This window comes from Tubulanus polymorphus, chromosome 4 (genome assembly GCF_964204645.1).
Source record: "Tubulanus polymorphus chromosome 4, tnTubPoly1.2, whole genome shotgun sequence".
Classification (NCBI taxonomy): Eukaryota; Metazoa; Nemertea; class Palaeonemertea; order Tubulaniformes; family Tubulanidae; genus Tubulanus; species Tubulanus polymorphus.
The window spans coordinates 5938981-5965786 of NC_134028.1; the positions used below are offsets into that span (position 1 = coordinate 5938981).

At 37.8% G+C, this 26806-nt stretch overlaps 6 protein-coding genes across 9 annotated transcripts; 4 read left to right on the plus strand and 2 right to left on the minus strand.

Annotated features, from left to right (window-relative positions):
* Positions 1-243: 243 nt before the first annotated feature.
* On the plus strand, positions 244-4749 carry LOC141904765 (NADPH:adrenodoxin oxidoreductase, mitochondrial-like). 2 transcript variants are annotated; one of them, XM_074793416.1, is made up of 12 exons: positions 244-490; positions 1225-1428; positions 1571-1666; positions 1817-1939; positions 2013-2126; positions 2217-2321; positions 2662-2854; positions 2933-3132; positions 3228-3293; positions 3373-3481; positions 3892-4068; positions 4282-4749. In XM_074793416.1, the coding sequence occupies exons 2-12, from the start codon at positions 1273-1275 to the stop codon at positions 4410-4412; spliced, it is 1470 nt and encodes a 489-aa protein (XP_074649517.1). In that variant the 5' UTR covers positions 244-490; positions 1225-1272; the 3' UTR covers positions 4413-4749. The 2 variants fall into 2 exon arrangements, with proteins under 2 accessions (XP_074649517.1, XP_074649516.1); XM_074793415.1 differs by having other exon boundaries at positions 244-464.
* A 3484-nt stretch (positions 4750-8233) lies between these two features.
* LOC141903461 (galanin receptor type 1-like) lies at positions 8234-9280 on the minus strand. Its single transcript, XM_074791577.1, has one exon. It carries the CDS (start codon positions 9278-9280, stop codon positions 8234-8236), a length of 1047 nt encoding a protein of 348 aa, XP_074647678.1.
* A 1416-nt stretch (positions 9281-10696) lies between these two features.
* On the plus strand, positions 10697-18073 carry LOC141903697 (monocarboxylate transporter 14-like). The gene is made up of 5 exons (XM_074791934.1): positions 10697-10776; positions 12968-13462; positions 13739-13882; positions 15205-16035; positions 16300-18073. The coding sequence occupies exons 2-5, from the start codon at positions 13156-13158 to the stop codon at positions 16506-16508; spliced, it is 1491 nt and encodes a 496-aa protein (XP_074648035.1). The 5' UTR covers positions 10697-10776; positions 12968-13155; the 3' UTR covers positions 16509-18073.
* A 725-nt stretch (positions 18074-18798) lies between these two features.
* Positions 18799-20786, plus strand: LOC141903842 (modulator of smoothened protein-like). Its single transcript, XM_074792181.1, has 3 exons — positions 18799-19046; positions 19741-19956; positions 20566-20786. Exons 1-3 carry the CDS (start codon positions 18944-18946, stop codon positions 20751-20753), a joined length of 507 nt encoding a protein of 168 aa, XP_074648282.1. The 5' UTR covers positions 18799-18943; the 3' UTR covers positions 20754-20786.
* A 132-nt stretch (positions 20787-20918) lies between these two features.
* On the plus strand, positions 20919-21722 carry LOC141903464 (UPF0739 protein C1orf74 homolog). The gene has a single exon (XM_074791581.1). The coding sequence runs from the start codon at positions 20919-20921 to the stop codon at positions 21720-21722; it is 804 nt and encodes a 267-aa protein (XP_074647682.1).
* Positions 21723-22588: 866 nt separating this feature from the next.
* On the minus strand, positions 22589-26772 carry LOC141903567 (enkurin domain-containing protein 1-like). Of its 3 annotated transcripts, none has more exons than XM_074791739.1 (8): positions 26702-26772; positions 26299-26532; positions 25776-25948; positions 25222-25386; positions 24873-25001; positions 24622-24782; positions 24217-24353; positions 22589-23822 (listed from the first exon to the last, which is right to left on the minus strand). In XM_074791739.1, the coding sequence occupies exons 2-8, from the start codon at positions 26504-26506 to the stop codon at positions 23662-23664; spliced, it is 1134 nt and encodes a 377-aa protein (XP_074647840.1). In that variant the 5' UTR covers positions 26507-26532; positions 26702-26772; the 3' UTR covers positions 22589-23661. The 3 variants fall into 3 exon arrangements, with proteins under 3 accessions (XP_074647840.1, XP_074647841.1, XP_074647842.1); XM_074791740.1 differs by having other exon boundaries at positions 26299-26587; positions 26702-26755; XM_074791741.1 differs by lacking the exon at positions 24873-25001.
* Between the last annotated feature and the right edge of the window lie 34 nt (positions 26773-26806).

Here is a 26806-nt window from a genome sequence, read left to right on the forward strand (position 1 = left end):
TGCTCTTTGGTTCGAATCCCATTAATTTGGTTATTTTATCTGTGTTGGTTGTTTATCTTTTTCTCTTGCTTATGATTACATTAAGAGGTTTACGAAAAATTGTGAAAAAATGGATTTTTGAAAACATGTACTTTCACTTTGAAATTCGACACGTTTCGCTGATTATTAAGTGGGCGCGGTTGAGTTGAGGTCAAGGTTTTGTGGACGCGGAAGTAAATTAAATTTACTTTATTCCAACGATTTGGAGGCAAAATGTGAACTAAAGACTTATTTAACAAAACAAAAAGTATCGAAGAAAAACTTCAACTAGTTGGCAGAATTCCATACGGTTTAAGAGGATTTTACTTGTTTTTCGGGAAGAAGTCGTTTGAAATCTACGATTACAAGGACCATTTCATTGGCATTCTCCAACAAAAAACCGGCATTCATTCATTCAGGAGCTGCATTCATTTTAAGTGTATGACGTAGTAGTGGCTGCTGAAGTAACAAGGCAATTGATTTTAAAAAAACACAGAAAAAATTAAGCTTCATTTTGGTGCGATCTTCGGTTTTTTAAATAACTAATTTCAAAGCGATTACCAGCATTGATGAAATATTGACATCCGCCCTAGTGAGGGGCAGGAGATATTTTATAAGGGGTGGCTGATTTTCAATGGGGTGGATGTAAAAATGAAAGGGTGGCCACTCCTCTAAAACCTGTTGCGGAGAACATTGCCCTATTATGAGATTAAAGGGTTATTTCACAGTTAAAGCAAAAATATGTTCTGTGTGCTGATCGTTAAATGAACACTCCATGTTCTTTGCTCGAATTTCGAACAGGAAATATAGCCCAGATTCTAAAATTAAACAAGAAAAAATGATTTCATGTAGGTGTCTATAGCATGTCAAACAAAAAAGGGTCAGCTGACCTGCTATCCATAAAACATATGTCCTAGAATTTTTATGCAAAATTAGATATGGTTATCGTATATTATTGGCTGCATCATTTGAGTTGGCGTTCTAATTAAATACGGTACCGGTATATCACTGAGTGATCCCTTGACTGTGAGAGTAGACTGAATCTACATGAGTATAGAATAAGCTACTGCATATAGTAGGCAGGCTTGTCATTTCAGTCTGTTCCGCTTAGTGAAATTCTTATTTACTGATCCTAAAGTCCATTTTTCTATAGAATAATCTCATCAATTTACTTTTTTATTCACCTATCAATTTTCTTACTTATAGAATAAACGCTGGAAAGATAATTGTCAAGTATCAAGGGACAGGATTTCAATGATGAGTTGGAGTCTTCGTAAATTACTCCTGTTGAACAGACTTGGTGTTCATCGACAGTTGTTCTGTAGACGCTACAGTCAGGAATCGGCTTCACATGTAGCTGTCGTTGGAAGTGGTCCTGCTGGATTTTATACGGCTCAGCAAATTCTAAAGGTAGGCCTACTGAAAGCTACTTAATTTTCAATTTTATAGAGTTCGAACTGTTCTTCAATGGTACTTTCAATTTTTGGGATAAGGTGTTCTTGTCACCTTTCAGTGGATCTCTGTTTAATGTTTATATTTCCGTCATCCACAGGGAAACAAAAATATATTTGTCGACATCTACGAAAAACTTCCAGTTCCATTTGGTTTAGTTCGGTTCGGTGTAGCTCCAGATCATCCAGAAGTAAAGGTAATTTTGGTGTAGAGATATCTTTCATTATAATGATTTTAAATGGCTACAATGGATAACGCCTTATGGTCACTTGAAGCCCTGAAACTATTGTCTGCAGTTAAAAAAAGTCACTGCTTGACATCTTGATTATTGAATTGTTCATTGCAGAATGTTATCAACACATTTACGCAGACGGCAGGAAATAAACGCTGTTCCTTTTTAGGAAATGTCGAAATCGGAAAACACATCTCAATCGAAGAACTTCGGAAAGCGTACTCAGCTGTTGTGTTTGTGAGAATTCTAAATTTTGTATGGTAGATATTTGAAATATTGACAATTTGTTATGATAACTCTTTTTACATAGGCATATGGTGCATCCGAAGATAAACAGTTTGGTTTACCAGGAGAAGATCTACAAGGCGTTCATTCAGCTCGGGCATTTGTGGGGTGGTATAATGGTCTACCTGAAGATCAGCATGTATGTTTGATATATTTTGATACAGATTTGCTGAAAATATGGTGTCTATCTACAGTATTGTTTTTAATTTTTGATATTCCTCATTTCTAGTTAGAACCTGATTTAACTTGTACAGATTCTGCCGTTATTCTTGGTCAGGGAAATGTAGCTCTTGATGTCGCTAGGATTCTTCTCACACCTATTGATATATTAGCTGTAAGTTGAAATCATGTTGTTCATTTCATATTTCATATATTCATATACTGTATATAAATACTCGGGAGAACCATTCGACCTCCCTATATGAAACCTGCATGAGTTAATTATGTTTTCAACTACCCCACTGTTTTACTCAATTAGACCCCTGGAGGATTAAGAACTGGATTAGGTTTTGAAACGTTTGTTGATTATATAGCCTGGCCTCTAACCCCGATAAGCCAGTTTTCACTGTCAACCATCAATATTTTTTAGTTCATGTTGTCTTTATATTTCATCATTAAACAAATGAAACTCGCAATTTAGAAAAAAAAAATCCAATAGAATATTCTCTCAACAGAAAACTGATATATCGCAGCACGCTTTGGAAGTGTTAGAGAAAAGTACGATTAAAAAAGTGTATCTCGTCGGGAGACGGGGTCCACTTCAAGTTGCATTTACGATCAAAGAATTAAGAGAAATGGTCAACTTGCCAGGTTGTCGACATCGTTTATTCCAACAAGATTACGAAGGCTTAGAAGATTTTGTGAAAAGTGAGTCTTCGTTATTCTGTTCACCATACTAATTGTTTAGCGTTTTATTGTAAATCATTTGCTTTATTATTGTGTTAGAAATCCCTAGACCTCGTAAACGTCTCACTGAATTACTCATTAAAACTGCTTTATCCGAACCGACGCCCACGGAAAAATCTAGACTAGATTCAGCGGATAAAGAATGGTATTTACAGTACAAGCGTAGTCCAGTTGAGTTTCTGCCCGATGGGTCTGGACACCGAGTTGGTTCTGTGAAATTCGCTATTAACAGATTAGAAGTATGTTTGACTGCAATCTAAAAATTCCACTTATCTTCGCAGTTTGTTTTGTCTTTTATCAGTAAAGTTAAAAACTAGAATCTTATCTAATCCAGGGCGAACTTGGTGTGAACCAAAAGGCTGTCATGACTGAAGATTTTGAATCCATATCCTGTGGATTGGTGAGCAATTCTCTTTCTGAACAAATTCAAGAAATCTTTTGTTTATTTTGTTTATGTGTTTTTTTGTGTGTATTTTCAGGTGTTAAGGAGTATTGGATATAAAAGTATTCCGCTTGAAAATTTGCCTTTTAATCGCGATCGAGGTATCATCAATCACGATGGAAAAGGTCGCGTAGACAATCAACCAGGTACGAATCTGGACTTCGACTTGATCTGATCAAATCCCATCTGACTGAAAGATTGTTGCGTATTGTAAAACGAAAATATGTTTGATTTAAGAAATATCTATGTAAAAAATATATTTACTTCCGTAAAAATATTTGACAAAATTTGCCAACGAAATATGGAGAAAGAAATGTAAAATGTCAAGACAGAAAATTTTAACCAAGCAATTTTTCCAAATTTATCTGAACCGAATTAAAGGGGAGTCTTCTCTATTCTGATTTATTCAAAGACATCAAGAAATGAGGTGTTATGAAATTGTGGCCTTATCGTTTTTGTGTATAGGGAGTTAAAGATATATTCTGTACCTTTATCATCTTGTAACAATCATTCATTCCGTTGTAGAAATTGAACGATGAATTATGTTTGTTTCTAGGAGTGTATTGTAGCGGTTGGGTGAAGCGAGGCCCGGTCGGTGTTATATTGTCGACTATGACCGATGGATTTGAAACCGGTAAAGCGATCGTCTCCGATATTGAAAAGGGAATTCTGAAACGGTATCCTTCTGATCATTCCGCGAAATATGAAATAACTAGTTTACTGAAAGAAAAAGGTCAGTGCGTTGAGTCAGTTGAATTGAGCTTTTAGAATTTAGAACTACATGTATCAATAAGTTAGATTTGACTCGAATACGTCGTAATTAGTTTATTTCCAATTATTTGACTCCAATATTCAAATGCTACCAACTACAACTGTCATGTACAACAGTGGACCAGATCAAGGCAATTCATATCGATATTCATGTGCATTCGTTTTATTTTTCTAGGACATCAGGTTGTCTCATTCGATGATTGGGAAAAAATCGACCAGGCAGAGATGCATATGGGTGAACCTCTAGGAAAGCCGAGGGAAAAGCTGTTGGATATTTCCGAAATGTTAAGAATCGCGGAACAATAGTGTTATCTTAGATGAGCTAAACATGTAGTGGTTTTAGATGAGTGGACAGTGAGATTTTAATCTAGTCAAAAATGGTTAATTTTCAATTGATATTACCATGGAGTCGGATTCCATGCTTTAACTCAGAAATTGAATTCATTTGACAAAACTGTTTGTTAACTCTGACCAGTATCGTGATATCGTATCGTTGCCAATGGAAACTGTGCTGATCTCTAATAGCAACGTCAGAAAACACTCACTTAGAAAACCATCCGTGTAAATATCCGTCCTCCAAAATTTTGCCGTTACGCCTAACACTTCTGTGTAATGATTTTTAAGATAGAGGAATAAATTTGGTGTCGGTCAAGAAACGATTTCGCGTTTTGTGTGTTTTTGGTATCTACGAACGCAACTGCATTGCGCCTTATTCCACTGAGAAAGTTACCTCGTAAAAATCTCTATTGAACTTAGTGCCACTGACACAAATGATTGATTAAAACACGCTATTATTTACATAATATACATACTTACCTTGACTTGACGTCAACTGTTGTCCTGGAGTGCGATTTAGACTAAGTTTGCGAGTTTTGAAATATCTATTTGAAATGTTGGATTAGCGGGGGTACCTATGGTTCGTCTCTTTCGATGGGCTAGTATTCGGCCTATTTTCGTTATATTACATCTTGCAGCGAAGGATTTGAATTCCGGCCTATCGTGTTAACGATTTCTCTGGAAATCTAATACGGATTTGTCAATGATACTTACCATTTCCCCAGAGTATATGGAAAGTTGTATCGTAATGAATACACGCGTCGGCAAGCATAGTTGTGACGTCATCGATTGTCAATTCCGCGCAAAGCAGATCCGCATCTCCGCCATCGAAAATAACGAAACCTTCCCAGTTATTTTCGTCTGAAATGGTTTTGCAGTTGAACGGCGTTTCGATGCTCGTCTTCAAGGTCGCTACAGACTCCATGCAAAGCCCTGTTTTGGGGATGTACGAATAACCGGTGGTGTCTGCAATTTGAACCGACCAAGAACGCTACATAATTTCGATAAGATCTATACATTAAATACAGTAGAATTCTCTTAATTCGGATCATTTGGGAGCAACAAAATTCACCCGGTTCACGGGAAATCAGGATTAAAAGTTTGCTTGCCTAATAATGAACAAATAGACTGCAAATGTCGTCCGGTTTAGGGATTGAGCGGGTTTGACTGAATCCTCAAAAATTAAAGATGATTAATAGGAAATATTTAGAAATTATTTTAGTCTAAACAATTATTTGACTTAATCGACAATAAACGAAAGAAATCCAAAAACATTAATTACTGCTTAAAAGAAATTTCGACCTACTGATTTTTGCCCACAGCTGTATATTCATATTCAACTTGTCGACGACCGTTGAGCACTGGAAATCTTTGATGTAACACGTATCACCGAAAAAGTGTGTGGAAAGTATGGAAAACATAAAGCAATCGGTCCTTCCATCACATTCGCTCCTGCATTCACTTGCCTGTGAATTTTGTATTATAACGACGTGATTTTCGCATGTGCCTTTGATCGCAAATTTTGCGTACGATGCGAATTCTTCTGTGCAAGAAAAAATGTTAAAAGTTAGAGATATTTCATTTTCCATCACTTCACATTTCAAGCAAAGCATGTTGGCATCGTTTTCGAAACTGTATTTGACCTGTCTCATATCCGAAAACTACTAGTAGTCATGTATCATGTCACTTAGCAAAACTTTCAGTAAAGATTGTTCCTTATCCTTTCAAAATGGGCCCTAGGTCTCTAAAATTCTTTTAGAAATGAGCCGGTCAGACACGAGCCTAAGAATTTGTCGTGAATTATAGAATACGTTTTTCAATACATGAAAACAGACACGTCTATCGCAGAAAAGATAGGAATCTTTAGTCTGCATTGTCGAGGTGAACCTCATATTGTGCAGTTGGTTCTGTCTAAGACGAAACCCGTTTATTACGATGATTTCCAGCATGTCTAAGCTAAGATATTTTTGATTTAAACGAAGCCCGTTAGCCCACAAGATTCTTATTAGCAAGGTTCCACTGTAATAACGCCCATACTGTTTCATGATTCTGACAAAAGTTCCACAAGGAAAAACTACCACGCGAGTCAATTCAAAATAGATTTATACTTACGTGCTGGAAAACAAACGCGCATCAAAGCGATATAAAGTAGACCGGCAAATTTACCAGTGAATTTCATCTTACTGGTGTCAACTGAGTACGACTTACTCAAAATTGTCATCAAACTGCCGCGCGAGAGTCCACTTCGATTTTACAATTAAATTCGCCGCGCAAGATGATTTGCAATTATCAAGTGTACGTTTTGTCAATATTGAATCTGACACGAATATAATAACATCTGCGGGGGTGATTGAACGGATAAATTGGCATTCAACATGCGCGGACGAAATGAGATGGAAATTACTATACAGACAAAAGATCGCAATGAGAAATCTTATATATTACCACTCTTTCAGGTTAAAATGAAGCTACTGCACGGGTTTAGAAGTTCATCGACTCCGCAAAACATCGTGAGAAGTGGGACCGACGAACGTAACCTGTGAACTAGGCAAAGCTTGACACGTGGGCTCTTGCCTTTGATCGCTGAGTCGTCCATAAATGTAGCCATTTCTAAGGAAATTCTAACCGAATTTTTGAATGAATGCTTACAACCATTATATCCATTATATACCTGTTATATATTATATATGGTGGTTGTAAGTTCTTTTCTCTTTTGTGTTTTTCTTTTTGTCGTTTTATGTTCATCCTAGAATGTTAATTTGTACATAACAGTTCAATAGTTAATTCTTTCGATTTTGATTTTTTTCTGACTCACTGTCCAGTCCACATGAAATACTCCTGAGGTTATTCGTTGTTCGAGCCAAAATCTGAGCTAAGTTTTTCGATTTAGATTTTTTTCTGTCTGACAGGCTGTCCAGTGCCCCCTGGGGTTTTTCGTTCGAGCCAAAATCTTGAGCTATTTGCTAGCAAGAAAGGTGTTTATCTTGTGTTCATCGTCCGCGTTTTCATTGCGTTGGCTAATGCCGTCGATAGTTTTCAGTGCATCGTTCCATGAAGTCGTATTGATTTATGTTCACTCTCAGATCAGTCAGTGAAAAAAAACTATAAAGAGCTTCTCTGCCGATGTCGTTCGGTAATGAGTAAACATTGTTGTTTGAGTCGAATAATAAAATTATCAATCGGCAAACTTAAGATGAAGAAAACACGAAAAGTTAATCATATAGATAGAGAAAATATGCATTTATATATTTAAATAGCCGTATTAACACAAAGGAATTGTATATATATATTCCCAGAAAATTACCACATTCATTTCATAGAATAGAATAGAATAGAATATTTCATTGCTCACAAAAGTACATCTGCTTAGAGCAAAAAGACAACACAACATGAATGTCAATACAATACAATATCAATACAATATCAGGACAATATCAGAAGCGAAATTATGTTGTATTTTGGATAGGTGATAGGTGATAGCCAAGGCTAATTTATATCCAAAATTACACTACACAGTTAATGTGCGACAAAAATAATACCAGACTGAACCAGACTGTTTCGCAATCGACTAATTGCGCTATATAAGCACTATATATCTGACAAAAATACAACAACGGTAACAACGGTATACATGATTTTTATAAAGAAAAAGCGCTCTTTCATTGGCATATATGCAGGGCATTCTACATCCTAGAGTTTAGGCGTTACACTGATTTACTGTAATTTCATCGATGTCCATATCACCTGGCCAAAGTTTCCAAAAGTTTTGTATTTTCGTTTTTCGTAACTGTCTAATTCTTTACGTCTCTTGACGAGTCTTCCTTGGCAGGTCCGGTATTCTTAGGTACGCCGTAACAACGACGGCATCTGACTATTGCCCTGACGGTCGGCACAAAGAAATCAAAGCGGCGGGCGTAAATGATGAAATTAGTGCTGTAATTCGCCTGGGAAATTACCGTTAGAAACTGGTTCAGGTTTACGAAGCGCCGATTGTCCAGAGGAGTCAAACCTTTACGCAGCAAAAAGAACGCCGCCCAGCCGATCGCGCTTGGTACCATTAAAACGGTAAAAAGTGATGAAATCAGTAACAAATTTATAGTCAAAGATCTATGTTTTGTTGCGGCACTCTCGTTTATTGACGCAGCCATGCCCGAACGAACAACGGAGATGATGGTCAGATTCAAAACCGTCAACGCAAAACAAGGAATAATGTAGACTCCGAAAGCGTACATGATCACCGAAATAGTGTACAGAATAGTGCCTTGAAGCCTGTTGTCGAGAAGGCAAACCATCTGATCATCGTTGTAATACGTGTTGAACGTGAAGACGTACACGACAACGATGCTAGCGCAGACGACGAACATCGCAGCGAGGACCGTCTTGCGTCGTTTGACCGATGAGAATTTGTAAGCGTGTAAAGGCTTCAACACGGCGATGGTTCGCTCGACCGTAAATGCCACGATAATCCACGACGACATGAACGTGCTGACCGTCCACAAATAACGCAGAATCTTGCAGACGACCGATGAACTTGTGATAATCGACAGATAAAACCGGGCGCCCGTCATGTCTCGTAAACCGTCTTCCAACCACACGGGAACCGCTTGGAAAACTATGCAGCCCAGATCTGTCAGCGCCAGGCAGAATAGATAATGCAGGCCTTGCTTGTGCCATGATTTCTGTCTTATGAAAACGATGAGCGTGACTACATTTCCGACAATACCCATAACGATGAATACGATCGGGATGTACGATTTGGTGTATATGGTTACCTCGTCGAATATAGCCAACCAAGGCAAGTTTGCCGCAAGTTCCATGACTTTGGTGCCGTTAACCATTGTTTTAGCCCGTTATACCAGCGACCTATGGGATCGATCCTCACTGTTCGATCTTGGTGTGAGAGTGACTGAGATGAGTGAGCTATTTATCGTCCATTTATAAGTCATTTTGCGAATTATTTGTTCGCATTATCATTAACATATTTCCCTAGCTAATGTTGCATTTCTGAGAACAGAACACAAAATGAGTCGATTAGAAAATGATTCTATTGGGAAATCCATAGCCTGTATTTTTTATTGGGAATCTAGCATATTCAGGGCGTTTTCTACCCTGGAGAAATATCATTTTCACGCGTGAGGTAAGATTTATTCTTCGAGAAGAGAAAGGATTGTGCGGTAGATATCGAAGCTGTAATTAATTTGCTTTCCCAGGTTAGGTTTCGACACGTGGGAATCATGCGTAAAGATATCAAAAGGAAAACTGATAAAAACGAAATAACCGCAGCAAAAATCTACGTGATCTATTTCCACAGCGATTGTGCAGTCAAGGTCATTTTAGGACACTTCATGACTAATATCAACTCTCAGAGAGAAAAAAACTGAGCTGACCATTCCTTCGATTGAGAAAAGAGTAAAACGTTGTTTAAGTCAATTTGATTTCCTAATTTAGTTTATGATAAATATTTATTTATTTAATCAATTCAAAGGGTATATTTCAAAATACTGTGCTTATCAAATCCTGTTGGAGTGCATCAGGGTCTGATTTTGGGAGGGTTGTACCCCAAAATTTGGCATATCATATGATCGCAAGGGCACCCCGAAAAAAAGCGTATTGGAAAACACATTTTTGAAAATACAGAGAACAAGCTTATAAATTTGAACTTTCTTTTTAGGTATAGGTTAAGTATTTTAGGGGAGGGGGTTAGCGCATATCCCCCTCACCCTCACCCTAATCCACCAATGTATTCATTATCTCTGTTGGCTCAGGACGTACGTTCTTTCAAAACTATACCACTCGTGGTTCAAAAGTGACGTCACTTGCTCACAGATGGCAATCGGATCGTTGGGTTTAGAAACGAACGAGGAACAACTCTCTTTCCTCTGCGTGCGATAACATTAATCCTTAATATTGTGAAATTATTGAAAACGACGAACTTTCAAAGGAAAAGAAAGTATTAGCTGCGACAGAATTCGCAAATTAGATTTACTAGCAAGATACAGGACGAGAGGATTTCGCTGAATGACGTCACTGAAGTAAAATTCAATTTCGCTTCTATCGGATTTGAAAAATATTTACGCCCTAAGGACATTCTACGCACATTCCCGGTCTTGTCTGCCATATTTGACCATCGCAGGAGCCGTGGCTTGAGAGGGAGTAACGTGACAAACATTTCCTCGCCACCCAGTGTGATTCTCCGAAACGACGGTAGCTCGAAAGGGCAATGCGCAATATCATCATCGTCGACACAAAGAGACTCGAGGTAGCGGAGCGAGTGGTGAACGATCGATGTCCGTCGTAAAAGAGAGAGGGATGCTGGCTGCTGGCAGCGCGAAAGGTAAGCAAGAAAGAATTAGAATAAATTATTTCATGTGACAGGTTAACTCTGCGCATAGATACTGATGAGATTCTGTTGTTTTCCTCGATAGAACGGGTTATTTATAAAAGCAGTGAAAGAGAACCATTTATATGTTCGTATCATTATCGTGTAATATACTCTAATCGTGTTGAGAATGCGACATCTGCGAATAATGGCGTCTAGCTCACCAGTAGCATTTTCATTATATCAAAATAATGTAGTACCAAGATATTTGAGGATGTCGAAGTTCAAATTCTATTGCGTCGGTATAACGGAGATAGGAGGGAGAGGTTTACGAAAATGCGTATAATGTGACCTCGGGCTACACGGGCTTTAGTCATGGTCGACCTCTACATAATAGATATTCACAAAAGATCTTGTTGTTTGCTCTTTCTTTTCTGGATGAGGCGCGATGCTAGTGAGAGACCTAATGACTTGTGGACGAGAGAACTATTTGTGGAAATTCGGTTATACATGTACCCATACTCTGCGCATCATGTGCTCATATATCGAATTCCGATGCGGTTGAGTTCGAGGAACTGGATGGAACTAGATCTGAGCAAATACCGGCTGATGTAACTTCCCTCGCTCTCTTTATCTCGGTGTGAAGCCAAATTGTACCCGAATAGCAATTTAGCATGGTATATTGCGTCGCGTATTTGATTCATTAAGTCGGCTCATATCCGTGCTAAAAATACCTTTTTGAATTGGTTTGCAAACAGTCGAGCCTCACTCCCTGATGCCGTCATGAGAAGCACCACACAAAGTAGCCTTTCAATCACACGAACCAATATCGAAATATTTCTTTTTCTCGGCTATAGAATATGAAGTCAGTACCTAATCCTAAGCAGCTTTTTTATATGATTTACCGACGGCTAGGTCATTATATCGCCAGCACCGAATATTTGCGGACATAAGTTGATCAGTCATTTATCAACTGTCAAACCTGGCTTAATGAATGCTGATCGAGATATCGCGCATCGAATCTCGCTGATGAAAATTCAAAGGTATACTTCATTCGTTATTTCACAATGCGAAAATTGTGAAAAGGTTTTCTTTTGTTATCATATATTTAGATATGCATTCTGCAATCAAATTCATTCGTTTAAGACATTAGTACCTAGCATACAGATTATGCCAAATGATCACGTGGAAATGCTTGTTATCTAAAAGACAGTACAGGTTAGTTCAACAATAACTGCAAAATTGGGTTAAAATGAGTCCCTTGATACGGGTTCTAAGAAATCGTATTTCTGTGCTTACAAATGCTAAGGCTTTATGTTTCATTTCATTCCAACCGACTTGAATAGTTTCATCAATAATTTCTCTATCGAACATGTCAAAAAAGAGATCGATAGAACGAAGGGAATCGCTGGAGATTTCTGCATGCGAACGATAAACCTCTGCACGGATGAGCTAGTTACTTGATATTTAGGCTAAAAAAAAATGATACCTTGTTTCTCCGTAGTCGCCGGGTCATTTTTGTTATAATAAAATTTGTAATCAGTTCTTTTCTATAGATGCCGGACTGTTATGATAAAATTGATTAAAATGTAATGTACAGGGTAGATAGGCGGCCGGCCGGGTCAACTTTAAAGCTCAGCAGAGAAAATATTTATCATTTCTTTAGCCTTAGACAGTTATTCATTGGAGGGTGTCATTTGTTCATGGAAAAAGCGATGCCATGTCACATTTTGATTCTATAGAAAATCGTAAACGTTGTATTGTTGAGCAAGACACTATTTCCGCTCCAAAGAGCCCAAAATGAATAGATTCCACCACACCGTGTTACTGCACGTGAGTGTTTCACAAGCGCTCCAGTTCTCTGAGTGAAAACAGTGACTTTGTGGTGGTTAGGAAAAAAACTTGATCATTTCCGGTGAACATCCCGTGACACGGAATTCGGAAGAAGCGCGCACACTGTGTGGGGGACTGAAATCACGTGTTGGTTTCGTTGTAACCGGGCGGCCAACGCACGAGATCTAAATAGTACAAGTAATTGTATGTACACGATTGTGCTTATTACTTAACTCATCTGTATTTACTTTCTACAACCTACATAGAGGCTTACAGATGGTTATGGGTACAGATAATAGTATCTCAAATTGTCATTCTTTCATTTTGACATTGATTTATTTCAGTTAGAATATCTGTTTTTCTTTCGTTGCAGGAACGATGGTGAAACCGATTTGAACAGCGTGTATCGGTGCTGGACTGCGCGCCGTTGTGGCATTAAGATCTTTGCCCACAATATGGTGGTCAACGCGGTGCATTTGGTGAAGAAAAAATGAATTTTGGGCGATAGCGTCGAATGAGATCTATATATCGCGAAACAATCAAACGGAAACGTCGTAAAATATGACCGAACAAAATCTTAAAGTGGCCCCAGCGTCACCCGAAAGTTCAAACACCGTCAGGATGATCGATTCGAAAAAGATGCCGAAAAAACTCAAAACCAAGAAGACGCCCAAAGTTTATCCGACCGATCCGAAAATCGGAGAGTTTTTCATATTTCTTATCTGCGGCCTCATACAAAACATCATCGGCGGAGGGATTCTTTATTCGGTCGGTTTATACATAAAGGTTTGGATGAAATCGTTTAATGTCGGAAGCGGAACGGCATCTTGGCTCGGTACTATGACAACCGGCACTCTGTGTATTCTGGGTAAGCTTGGTCTTTTAGCGAGTAAATAGTATATACACGCGTAGAATTTAAATTGAATTACATTTCACTGTAATTCCAAGAACGAATGATGTATCCATTTTCGTAAAAAAAACATGTTTTAAAAAGTGAAATATTTTCCATTTAACAAGTGTTTGTCAGTTGATTATTCAGTATTTCTTAAAGTAAAAAGCGTCCGTTCCTTTTCATATATCGTATGTATAAAATGATATCATACATATTGGATTAAATCTTTTATTTTTGTCATAACTATTTTAGGACCATTGGCGAGTTATTTGGTTTCGAAGTTTGGTACGAGAAGTGTTGTGTTTGTCGGTGCGGTAGTGGCCGCTATATCGATTACTGCGTCATCCTTGGTGGATAACGTTTACGTACTAATGTTGACATACGGCATTGGGACAGGTGCGTTAAAGTTGGCCACATAAATATGTCAAGTGTTCAAACGCTTATATATATATATATATATATATATATATATATATATAATAAATATATATATATATATATATATATATATATATATATATATATATATATATATATATATATATATATATATATATATATATATATATATATATATATATATATATATATATATATATATATATATATTCAGCGCATCGATCATTCTGTATTCCTAGTTTTTTTTTTATTTCGACAATATCGAAAATTCATTTACGTATTTTTGATGATATTCGAATTGAAAAACAAGTCTATAACGAACGCTTAGCATTCATTTTGCCATTTTCTTCGGGTCTTCCATGTCAATTCTCATGCGATTTTCGTTTTGAGGGCAAGCAGTTATTTTGTATAAATTATTGTATATATAATATAACTTCCGAACAAGCTATCGGATTATTTTCCATTCAACACCTGTTATTTGTGCATAGTGGTGATATCAGAATATTTGCGTTGAAACGAAGTAGATTTGTATCAGAGTTCAACAGCTGGTTTCCATCTTGCGTGACCCTAGTTAGCTAATGTTTGATATTTTCCCCACTGTTGAATTAGTTGCCAATTTTGCGCTTATAGCGAGAACCCTGCATAGGCTTTCCGGTGTGAAAATCGATGCGCGAACAATATAACACCGAATATCGACAGTATAGAGTATTGAAAGGTGATACAAATATAGTAGTTCGCCTGATGATTAATGATCCTGGGGAAGAATTTGGAGTGAGGGAGATGATGGCTATCAGCAACGATTCGCAATAACGGATTCGTATTACTAGCACGTTACGTTTAGCATGGCGATAGAGAATATCTAGTATCATTACACATCACAGCCTAACATCGGCGGAAGTCGTTCGGCAGACTATATGCGTGTGTGTCAAGTGCCCTTCGCTTGCGGCTCTCGGCCAAAACAATTTCCAATATCTGCCTCAACTTAAATCGTTTTACGGCGTGTTTTAATTGCGAGTAGAATCAAAACTGCCCTATCAAAACAACCTGTTGTAGATCAAATGAAATGGTCAAATGAAATCGTTTAGCACAAGTCTTGCTTTATAGAATTCATTGCCAAAATCTATTCGAGATATAAGCGAGTCCCTTTTCGTTTTTAAGAAGATGCTCAAAACTTATGATTGAAATGTTGTGGTGGTCCAGTGTGTTGTTTTATATTATAATCTTACTGCTTATTCCTTTTTTAAAAGCGTGTCTGTAAAGAGAATGACTTTATATAGAAAAGAGTCATTATCATTATCACGAATAATTTATTTTTGCAGGTGCTGGTCTCGGGATGAGCTATACGCCGGTAATGGTGTTTTTGACGCAAGTGTTCGGAAAATACCGCGGTGTGGGCAACGGTTTCGTCACTGCCGGTTCGAGTCTCGGTAATTTCGTCGTGCCGTTCATGGTCAGCTGGTCTTTGGACGAATTTGGCTGGAGAGGGTCGATTTTGCTACTAGGAGGCATGACCTTCAATTTGATGATAGGCTCGCTGTTGGCACGACGCTGGACAAGCCCCATCCCGCCCCAATACGTCCAATCACCGCTCATCACTATAACAGACGTTGAAGGCGGCGAAATCTCTAATAACGAAAAACCACCGCCAGAAGATATGGATGACATGATCATCAGATCCTTGACGCACATAACCGTTTTCAAGCAAACGAAGTTCGTCTATTTGGCCATTCATTCCTTCTTGTTGTACATCGGCGTCTCCATAATATACGTGCATATCGTCCCGTGTTCGGAAGAGATGTTCAACTTGGACACGCACAAAGCCAGATTTACCATCTCGCTGCTTGGCTTGACGAATCTATTCGGCCGAGTAATCACCGGCGTAGCGCTGCAGCACCCGAAAGTTGATTGCTTTTCCATATACATCAGCTTCAATTTCATATTCGGGATCTGTGTGGGTTTCTATCCGTTCTGTGCGGGTTACTCGCACGTGCTCATAATGGTTTCGATTATGGGATTTTTGCTGGCGGCGTATGGATCCTTGACGAACATCGTGCTGGCTGATTTGCTGCCAGAAAAATATCTACTATCGGCGCTAGGCTACACGTATTGCTCCGGTGGAGTTGGCTCTGTTATTGGAGCCCCACTTGCAGGTATATACGTAAAAATTTGTCCCATTTACGCACACACACAATTTCCACTTCTAATTATAGTAACGAATACATTTACTTTCCCAGAGAGTTTCATTTTGAATAAGACCTAAAACAAAAACTCAAAATAGAACATTTCGTAATTCCTTTCTACTTGAAATTTGTTTCGAAATTGACCTCTAATCTGAACAAAATTGTTGTTTATATATTTTTATATCATTTACATTCAGTAAATTTTTTTCATATATTTTCGATTTAATCTTACAGGCTGGCTGTACGATGCTACAGGGAACTACGCCAATTCGATGTATCTGGGCAGCGCGTGTACGTTTATCAGCATCTTGATTATAGTACCGTCGTGGCTGACGCACGTACGTCAGAAATGTCGCCGAGACGCGGAACCGGTCACCAACAAGCACGTCGCTCCGGAATTGGAAAACTGGATCGCTTCCCATTCAAACTTACCTCAATTGTAAAATTATAGAGTCAATTTTCGTACAACACGTTGACCACGTATTTGAAATTGCTTTGAAAAATGTATGAGTCATTTTTTAGCGGTGATCATAAATCGGGTCAAAAATGCGCATCTGTTTTGATTGTGTGTGTCGACTGGTGCACGTTGTTTGAATTGGAGAAAGTGCAAATATTTTCAATAGTAATGTAATATCTCGGGGTTGTTATGAGTGCACGAATGAAGATTTTGAGCGAGAATTTTGAATAAGTCTATACGATTTGATTACTCTATAGGAGGCTATTTTCTTTGATCTGGTTATTTATCGCGTTATAGCGTTTTATCATATATAATACATATTCATATAACATATATATGTTAATATTATTATATCGTAAACTGTATCGGTGCTTTGTATTCGCCCGCGTTTAAAACAACAACAAATATGATACAGTAAACACGTAAAGGCGCAGGTTGCTATTTTTACTGTCAATAATCAGATGATACCAGAATGATACAGTTTCACTGTGTTTATATATCTGAGTCTGTGGAACAAGTCGCGTGGGCTCTGAAACCATCTTAAGTTTCAATCCATATCTAAGTTGCTATTTAGCAGCTGATTAGTCCCAGCGCCGCCGACAGCATATTGAAAAGTTTGTTCATATAAATATTGTTCTTTTTTTTGTTTTCGTTGTTTGTTAAGCTATGTACATCGAATATATACATACGTACATATAGGGATCAGGAAAAAGTTGGCATATATAACGGGAAATATAAGCATTCTACAAATTTAAAAAGTTACTGCGGTTCTATCTGTGTGTTTACACTAGTACACAGACTGTCATCGATTTTTCAACGCTTTTTGTTGAATTTACTATATTGTTACGTGTCAGTCGATTGGTACATTCCCATTTATTTTTCAACAGAGTGTAAAGAATTGAAAAAAAATCCTGAATCGAGTGTCCCCCTTGTGATTCGTATGCGAATATTTATATAATTATGTATATGGTTGAATTTGAATACGCATTGCAGTCATGATAAGTATAGGTATATATACTATGTATATATGCCTATACGTGTATGCTTAGCCTATTTAATCAATCAAACAATCGTTTGTAGACTTAATGTTTTGCTTTAAGTATTAATTAATTGCCGAAATGTTCCCAATGATCCTTGTGCTTCGCAATATTAGAAGGTGCGAACGCGACCGTGCTTTGTATGATAAAAATGTCGATTTTTAAACTGAAATACTAGACCCTACGAGAACACTCAGTAATCTACACCGAAAGGCATTTATATACACATTGTTAACTACCACGTTATTTAAGCTATATATATAAACTATTTATACATTCAAAGGGGTTAGTAGTTGCCCTATATTGTAAGCTTTAACTATGGTGTGGAACGTTGAAAAATACTCTAGACCCTATAGGCTTCAGGCCAAAAGTATTGTCAGGAATTTTTGAGTGTAAATATTTTTCAAGTTGTCGATGATGGTGTCGAGGTATAGCTCTCGGGTGATAGTGCGATATTCAATATTGGTGAATGTCTTGTATTTTTGGAAGTAATCCATTTGTGGCAAACAATCAAATAAAGTTGATCTCTTTTATGTCTTAAAAACTTGAGATACAAACAAATAATGGTATGTCCTTTTTATTTTTTCCATTCCTCGCGAGGATATGGGTCCAGACTGGAGCCTTGGAGCACGAGCTCCCAATCGCACTTTTGAAAATCGATTGCATTTTTATGGCCTGCGCTGTTTTCATTTCTGGAGGCGGTTGGTTAACTTCGCGTACAGCGGATATAATTATGGAGTTTTTTGGTGAGCTTTCCGAAAATGCTACTAAAGTTGAAAAACCATGAGCACAAGGAGCACGCGCTCGGCCCGTCGCAATTTTCCAGGTGCCATTTTGAAAATCCAATCACACTACTTATCAGGGCACTTTATCTTTCTGCAAATGATAAATGACAGCAGCCTGTAGCACTATCGTTAACTTACATGGGCCTCAAGTTCCAGGAAATCTGTGAAAATACACTGTAAATTAAAAGAATAAATTTCCAGCCCATTTAACGGTGTGAGCTTTCCCATTTCTCAAAGTCTGCCCCTGGATGACCGCCCCTGCATTTTCAAAATACGTTGACCACCTAAAAGCGGCTTATGAGTTGATTTTTCGCGCGCTTTTGTGAAGGCGCGAAAACAACCTAGCGTGATCGTGATCAACCTAGCGTGTTCGAATCCCGGAAATTGGGAAATTTAATCCAAAACCGTGATTTATGGACGACTACTTAGAAATTCTAGATGGCGCCAGTGAGTGGACAACCAAAATAAACTCGTCGAATTATCCAAAATCAAGGAAATATCATTGAAATAATGTGAACATTATCCATGTTTTTGATGTAATATCCTAATTGACGGTTTTTAATTGCTGTTAATTGTTGCTATACCTGTCGGGTGTAAAAATGGACAAACTCAGCATCATTTCAGGAGCCCTTTTTCTGGCCGCTGATATTTTTGCTGTAATGAGTCTGGCCATGCCGTATTGGATAGTATCAACTATTGGAGGTACATGTTTTTATGCTCTCCTTCAATATTTTTAGGTTTAGACTAGGAGCGACTACTGCAGTTTAGGTGTCCTACTTAGTAAAGCCCGTCACCGATTTAAATAGGCATACACTGCACTGCGGTGTAGGCGCATACTGCAGTGTGAAAGGGTTACCAATGTTTAAACACAGGGGTTTGGCGATGGGCTTGGATTTTACTTCCGGGTTGTTGATAATCTCGCGAGAATGGCGCTAAATATGAACTGCCAATAAATTCAAAATATCACGGAAATACCTTGTGTTTATGTTGATTATTTATCCGCTATAAAGTTTCGATAAACAATTGGTTGTTAAGAATCATTATCAGACGGTCGTCACGCTACTATATAAAATTACTATAATAAACTATATAGTGATTTTATATAGAGCGTCACGACCGTCTGATGATGATCCTTAACGACCACTTGTTTATGGGAACTATTTAGCGGATAAATAAACAATATAAACACAAGGCATTTCCGTGATATTTTGAATTTATTCGCAGTTCATATTTAGCGCCATTCTCGCGAGATTATCAACAACCCGGAAGTAAAATCCAAGCCCATCGCCAAACCCCTGTGTGTTTAAATAGGGAATGTTGTAATGTTACAAGTTACACGCAACTCGGCCAAGCTAAGCATTTACTGGTCTCAACCTAACTAAGCCACTATTTTCAGGTGACACTTCTATTGGTTTATTGAAGACCTGCTTGAACGTACACGGACGCCCGGAAATTTGTTTTTCGCCGAAACCGATTCGCGGAGAGTGGTTGCTGACGTTTATTTGTATTCTAGCCGGCATTCTTCTAGTCACCGTCACTATTATACTTCTAGCCGTGTCGTATTGGAAATATTCGGTGATGAAATACGCCCGATGGCTCGGCTTCATGGCGAGTAAGTCATTCTAGAGAAACACCAGCGTCTACCGGTATATTTCATTTCAAGTGCACAGACTTAACGCTGTGTCGATTTTACAAGTACATACCTTAAAAAGGTGTTCAACTGATCAGGATGGACAGGCAGCTTAGATACAGCATATAAATTCAGCCATTTTGTCAATTATTTTCAGTTTTAAGTATCAAATGTCTATTAATTTGAAATAAAATAGACATTTAGGATCATGACTGGTAGACTGATATATTAATCTCAGTATTCAGAGTTAATGAACAAAACCAACAGTTGACGATTTAACAATTTATTCCGACAGTTTCGAAGTATTGATTAAACTTCATCATCAGAGAAACCAAAAAAGAATCAACCGTCATTATTTAGCTTTCTCTGATGCTGAAGTTAAGTCAAAACTTTGAAATGTTTCAAAACTATGAGAATGAATTGTTAAATCATGTGAGTTTTGCTCTGATTAGGACCATGATTAGGGCAAGGGTTGGGTCTATTCATCCCAATGTCACCATGTTCTATTGAATGCTTAAGAGGAAAGGCCACAATGTTCTACTGGCACATTTTTCTAACATTAAAGCCTGTTCTTTCGTCGTTATTTTTCAGTGATATTATTTTGTCTGGCAGCCGTCATATTTCCGATCGGTTTCAACATGGATCAAATCGGGGGCGAACCGTACCAGTTGCCGAATAACTTTCAAGTCGGAATATCTTACATATTCTTCGTTCTCGCGCTGTGGATTACGGTCATATCAGAGTTATTCGCTGGCAAAGTTTGTTTGCCGCATTTCTGAGAACGTTATCTTCTATCGGTTTTACTGTCGCCGAGTATTTCGAGAAATCTGCGCGGACTTCGCTTTATAAGTAACTATATAGCTATTTGTGATAAAGTCAAAAGACCTATTTATAATCGATTGTTATTTGTTCGTCGGCAAATCTTCTCACGTATTTAGAAAATAATGTCGTTGTACGATTGCTGGAAACAAACCGTAGTAGAAACATTCGGTAAGAAATCCCGGCGCAAGGTGCACGAAATCGTCCGAAATGTCCTAGCGATCGACGCGCGTTTAAAACCGGCGTATTTGTTCGACGAGCTGTTCATAACAGTCGAAACGATGTTCGAATTCTTGCAGAATCTCCGCCGGCGAAGTCTGCTACTCGTCCCCGACCCGGCGATCGTGCGAATCGACGACACTATATTCCTGACGACTGTCGCCGATTTGAAAACGCGATTTTTCGACGTCGAACGAGACGCGAATTCGACGTGTCGAATCGTCGATATATCCGACACGTTAGAATCACCTGTTGTTCTCGATTATGACGATGGCGGCAATGGTAAACGTATATTGGATACGTTTCGAAGGGAAATCCGAACAGCTTTCGAAACTTGTCGCGAAGCGGACGGTATTTCGATTTTAACGGTTCCATCCACGGCCGAATCGAATCGCTCTACGATGTTCGGAATGCTGCTAGGATATCCGGTCGTTTATTGGTATCGCGGATCCGACCCGTACGATTGTAAAACATGCCTCGATTGCGTTCCGCTCAGCGTTTACAAAGTCGACGTTGAATTCGAATTATTTTCTAACCTCAAACTGCCGACTGATTCGATTTATTCCTTCAGCATACCTCAGGCGTGCTCAGAGGCGGCGAAAGGACTAATAGACGTGTGGTATAAACATTTACAAGTTAAAGCGGACGATATCGGTGCGAATATGAAGCTGACAGTTGATTCTGTTACCCTCGATAGCTTCGCTTTGTAAATGTAGACCTCATTTATATAGCAGGTCCCTGCTGATCGGTCATTCCTGGTTAAAAGCAGTTTTGAATGAGAAAATTTTAAGGAAGTGTCTACATTCATATCCCAATTACAGTAGACTCCTCCTTAATCGGTACTGTTTATCTATGTAAACCAGTAATTTATTGGTCTTGTAAACAAATTATTATCCTTTATACTAACTAAACTCGGTTTCCCATTCAGTTACCGTCTAATTGGGTAAAATAGATTCCTGGTCCCAACTGTACCGATTTAGGCTTAGTTTACTGTACAACTACTAACATTTCTTGCAGCTTATTTCTCTTAATTGGAGTCAATTTGCTCGAATACACATTTTCCATCTAGAAGGAGTTTTAAAAGAATCAAAAGAGTTGTAGGGACCCTGTATAAGCATATCCAATAGCAATGACTATATTGAAATTGACATCAAAATCAAATTCAACACCTTTGAAAATATCATGAGAAAACTCAAATTATACATTGCATAATCATGTTTTGTCTTAGTTTATCTGAAATCTATTGATCTACATGTGAATGTTGTCGTAGTCCTCGATTTAAACCTTGTTTTCTGTTCTTTAACGAGTTCATTTTATGTACATATTGAATGTATTATATATATCGTGGTGCTATTTCACTCTGTATTAAAGTAGTTTTCATTGTAATGTTTTATATTACATGTAAACCTTTTTAGATATAAATGAATATTTGAAAACAATAAATCGATGACTTGAGTTTTGATTTTCTGATTTCTTCTGCATCTTCGAGAGTAAAATGGTTTTAAAAGATCGAGGATTGACGCTTCAAACCGATAAATCTAACGAACTCGATATTTTTCATAAATAGAAAGTTTGCTTTATTTACAGATAAGTGAGCTTTGACAAGGTAAATAAATATGGTTTCTTTCAATTAGCGACTCTCTAGGTTTCGAAAAGAATAAATAAAGGTATAAAATCTGAATCGATAATTATGAAAGTATCTTAAGAATGGTAGAACTCTGACATTTTTGGGCAAAAGATTCAAAACATTGCTTCTTAAAAGGAAGGAAATATCCACCATTCGAGCAGTAGAAAGCTTCACTCGTAGACACGCCTAAAAAATATCCACATGTATGTACTCAAATTCATGGTATGCTTGTATTTAGTGGTTACCAGAACAAACTAAATTTTAATGCAAATGAAAACTATCAGGACTCAGTTGTATTACAATCATTCAAACTGTACAGTAAAAATAGAAACAAAAAGATTACGGTGATCGCATTCAACTCACTACTGTGTAACTGGATCTTTTTAGTGTGACCTAACTGATAGAAGATATACACGACTAAAGACTTTAACAAATGATGGCTGCGTTCATAGAATCCCCAAAAGACATCACTGATTATCATGGTAACATTTAAATCAAACAATAATTGGTAGTCAAATTGATCGTCATAGAATCAAGCCACTAGTCTTTTTGAGAATTGATGATGTTAAAGGGAGATTTCATCGAGTTGGCCATCATTTTCTGGTACTTAAGTCTATTGGACGGAGATTATCATCATCACAGAGAACGTTGGCAAGAAATTTATTATGATATAGAACAGAACATAAAGAAAATAATCAATACTCTCAACATAATATATTAATCATTATTATTAACTGTTACTATCAAGGCCAAGCAACGATAAACTTTTCAAGTTAAAATAGTTAATTCCGCACAGAAAAACAACGCATTGCCAAACAGTGAGTTATCATAAAATAAGTGCCCATTTTTACAATCGTAGTATATCTCGTGTGTGAAGTCTTACATTTCTAACTAAATTGCTGTATTTTCGCTGCAAGGGTAACTGGCACTTGCTATGGGGAAGGCACACACAAATATTCAACATTCCATGACCAGCAAGGAAGTAGGGACGGGAAATGAATATATACGATTGGTTCATTTTCTTACTGATCGATTTTAACGAAAACTTTCGGACGCGAAAATATTCGGATAGCTTCTTCGAGTTCGGAGAGTTTAGCTTCCAGGTCGAGACGTTTGTTTTTAACTCTCATTGTGTCGGATGTTATCGGCAACATGTTCAGCTGAGTGATCAGAGCCTCTTGATCTGAAATAAAATAAACAATTAATCAAAATATATGGACAATTGAGAATTGATATCCTGCTCGATCACTAGGACTCAATTCCACACAAGTGAGATAAATTTGTGTCTAATTATGGCCAAGGCCCGAACACAGGGGCTCGTATTTGGAGTTTGGGGGTGAACTGTAGCTTAGATCATCCAATATCCCTGGTACTATATATATAAAAAGAAGTGCCAGTGATACTGGATGATCTAAGCTACTAACAATTCACCCCCAAACTTCAAATACGAGCCTTGTGGGCCAGAGCTTGTGGTCAATTTTCCATAACACTGGGTCACTTATCCTTCGGCACCAAGCATTAATCTATCATACTCTAAATCGATGTTAATGCCATTTAAACTCATCTTTGTGACGTACTTTTACGCAGCAGTTCCAACGATTCAACTCTTTCTTTCTCATCCATGACCTTGTGACCGTCGGGAATAGTCGGGTCAGGAATTGAGTCAATTCGTCTTTGTTCTTCGTCAGCCATTTCTTTCTGCCTGTGAATCAAACTGTAAAGAGAACGTATAGTTAGTTCGGAATTGCAATGAATTTGTAGATATAGATTTATTGCAGGTATCATGATGACTTTAAAGTATTCTAAGATTAAGTAGCACAGAGTTTTACTGTGAAGCGCAGAAAATAGAATTATTCCGAGTCCAGAATCATATCTTACTCACAACTCACTGTGAACTGAAACTGGTATTGAAGTTTCTTGAATAGGCGACTTAACTAACTTGATTTAGATTCAAAGTAAAACGATCAATTTCATCGACTTACTATTCGGGTACAATTCCTCGTCTGTACAATCTTTCATCATCGTTGTGTTTTTTCTTCAAATCGTCGAGAGCCGTCAAACTCGGCGCACGTTTCATATCGTAAAACTTGGCAGCGCGGCCGTTCACTTTGATGAAGTCGGTGTCTCGATGGAACATTTTCACCTGTAACATCGAAAAATAGATAACAATACGTCAAAACACATTAAGATAAACCTTTTTCAATTATGCTTGTATAGAAGAGAAACTATCTACTTTTTCTTTCGATTTCCAGCTTTTGCTTAGCCCTTCTGACAGGCAGACATTTTCTACAGAGAAAATTGTGTCTTCCAGAAGAACACAGGTTTGGAAGGATAGGAAGAGTAATAGTAGATTAGCCACACTCTGACATGGAAAATAGATTTTATGATTAAAGCCCACTATGTACATACCGGGTAACTAAAAGATTACGATAAAAAATTTATTATTCGAAACAAAATTTTTTAAGAATTAATTTTGCTTTCAATCTTTTAAATTTGTACATAGTGGATTTTAATCGTATAATGCAGTAGGCTGATAACAATTCGATATCAGAAAATAGAAAGCATGACGGAATAAGGCTTACATCTTTAGCACTTTCAGCAGTTGGTACGGAACGTCTTTCCGCTGAATGTAACCTCAGTCTGGGAGTGACGCCTGCACCGCGAGATGGTGGTCGCGATGGCGGACCAGCGCGCGAATGAGCGCGCAGGTAATTAGCTGAATGTGGTCTCGGTGTGTTCGGCTCTTTCTGCGTGTGATAGAAAGAAAAAAATACATACATTTATCAAATCACTCGAAACATTTCCTGAATCGATGAAGTCAGGCCAAGTTTCTACTCAATTTATATGAACATGCATTTCAAAACTAGATATTAAAAGATTTGGTCATTGGCTTTCAGTGCGAGAATGAATTTTAAAAAAATAAAGCCACCATAGCATCACAACTAAAACAAACTTCATCCTTGAAAATAGTATATTAGCACGATTGATTTCGCTGAGTCACTTCAACCTCATCGGGTATAACGCATGAAATGAACTATGCCCTTCAGTACATCGTTTATTTCAAGGATGAAGTTTGTTATAGTAGTGATTCTGTTGTGGTTTTATCGATCGTTCAACTCTCTAACCAATGAATTACCTTTATCTCTTCGCCGACTTTCGACGGAACGTTCGCATATTTCTCTGATTTCCATAATGCTTTCACTGGTTTCGGTTGATCTTCGATCTGTTGTTTTTGTTGTTGTCGGCTGATCCTTTGAACGCGACGCATTCGTTTAACATTTTCAGCGATGTGATCCTTCGGCGGAGATTCTGTGAAAAAATGGAAAGTAATGAGTTCTCTTGCAATGACACATTCATATTTAGATAAACATATACATTAACAGCTTTTAAAGTTCTTCAGCTGTGAGTCTAATTGAGAGACTCATTGCTGATTCTTGTCGAACGTGCTTTCCTTCATATTATTCAATTCACAGTTTTTCAATGCTACATTTCAAAGAAGAAGGTACATTCTAAATAGATAAGAGATGATTTAGCAATGCCTAAAATGCTCAGAATGCGTGAAAATGGGACTAATTTTTCAAAATTATCAGCAGAGCATCCCCTTTGAAAATCCTGGATCCGCCCCAGGTATCTGAAGGAAAGACAATAAATAGACTTACTAAATTTCGGTTTCGGGCCAATTTGTGTTCCTTCCAACTTAAGCATCAATCCAAGGGTTCCTTTAGTGCCAAGTTCAGCATAGTTACGCGCCTCAGGTCGATTTCGACCGGCTGGTTTTTCGATGTACTCCGATTGCGGACGCGAATCATAATAAGGATGAGGCGGTATAGGTCCTTGCACATTCGACGTCCAACCACCAGACACCATTTTAAATTTGAGAATTTGTCCTGGCCCTGATTGATGGACGGAGTGAGAAGGAAAACAGTGAATTTGAATGTGTTCTACAATCTATCAAAGGAAAATACTGCGTTGAATTCGATTTTTAACAAGTAAAGATTAATCACACCTTCTCTATATGGTAATATTAGACCGAAAACGTGCCTAAAATAACCAGATACTTACCACGAAATGAAAAAATCCCTTCAAGCGTCACAATTTGTTTACTTCCGGGTGTCCACAAACCGGAAGTACACCAATTAGCGTTTCTTTTAATAAATAATTTAGAAA

Excerpts from the sequence above, each read along its gene's own strand:
- LOC141904765 (XM_074793416.1), top strand. The coding sequence starts at position 1,273 with ATGATGAGTTGGAGTCTTCGTAAATTACTCCTGTTGAACAGACTTGGT. Across the intron at positions 1,429-1,570 it reads CGGCTCAGCAAATTCTAAAG|GGAAACAAAAATATATTTGT; the intron begins GTAGGCCTACTG and ends CGTCATCCACAG. Across the intron at positions 3,294-3,372 it reads AATCCATATCCTGTGGATTG|GTGTTAAGGAGTATTGGATA; the intron begins GTGAGCAATTCT and ends GTGTATTTTCAG.
- LOC141903461 (XM_074791577.1), bottom strand. The coding sequence starts at position 9,280 with ATGGTTAACGGCACCAAAGTCATGGAACTTGCGGCAAACTTGCCTTGG.
- LOC141903697 (XM_074791934.1), top strand. The coding sequence starts at position 13,156 with ATGACCGAACAAAATCTTAAAGTGGCCCCAGCGTCACCCGAAAGTTCA. Across the intron at positions 13,883-15,204 it reads GACATACGGCATTGGGACAG|GTGCTGGTCTCGGGATGAGC; the intron begins GTGCGTTAAAGT and ends TTATTTTTGCAG. Across the intron at positions 16,036-16,299 it reads TATTGGAGCCCCACTTGCAG|GCTGGCTGTACGATGCTACA; the intron begins GTATATACGTAA and ends TTAATCTTACAG.
- LOC141903842 (XM_074792181.1), top strand. The coding sequence starts at position 18,944 with ATGGACAAACTCAGCATCATTTCAGGAGCCCTTTTTCTGGCCGCTGAT. Across the intron at positions 19,047-19,740 it reads GATAGTATCAACTATTGGAG|GTGACACTTCTATTGGTTTA; the intron begins GTACATGTTTTT and ends CACTATTTTCAG. Across the intron at positions 19,957-20,565 it reads ATGGCTCGGCTTCATGGCGA|TGATATTATTTTGTCTGGCA; the intron begins GTAAGTCATTCT and ends GTTATTTTTCAG.
- LOC141903464 (XM_074791581.1), top strand. The coding sequence starts at position 20,919 with ATGTCGTTGTACGATTGCTGGAAACAAACCGTAGTAGAAACATTCGGT.
- LOC141903567 (XM_074791739.1), bottom strand. The coding sequence starts at position 26,506 with ATGGTGTCTGGTGGTTGGACGTCGAATGTGCAAGGACCTATACCGCCT. Across the intron at positions 25,387-25,775 it reads AAGTCGGCGAAGAGATAAAG|AAAGAGCCGAACACACCGAG; the intron begins GTAATTCATTGG and ends TATCACACGCAG. Across the intron at positions 23,823-24,216 it reads GTTGGAACTGCTGCGTAAAA|ATCAAGAGGCTCTGATCACT; the intron begins GTACGTCACAAA and ends ATTTTATTTCAG.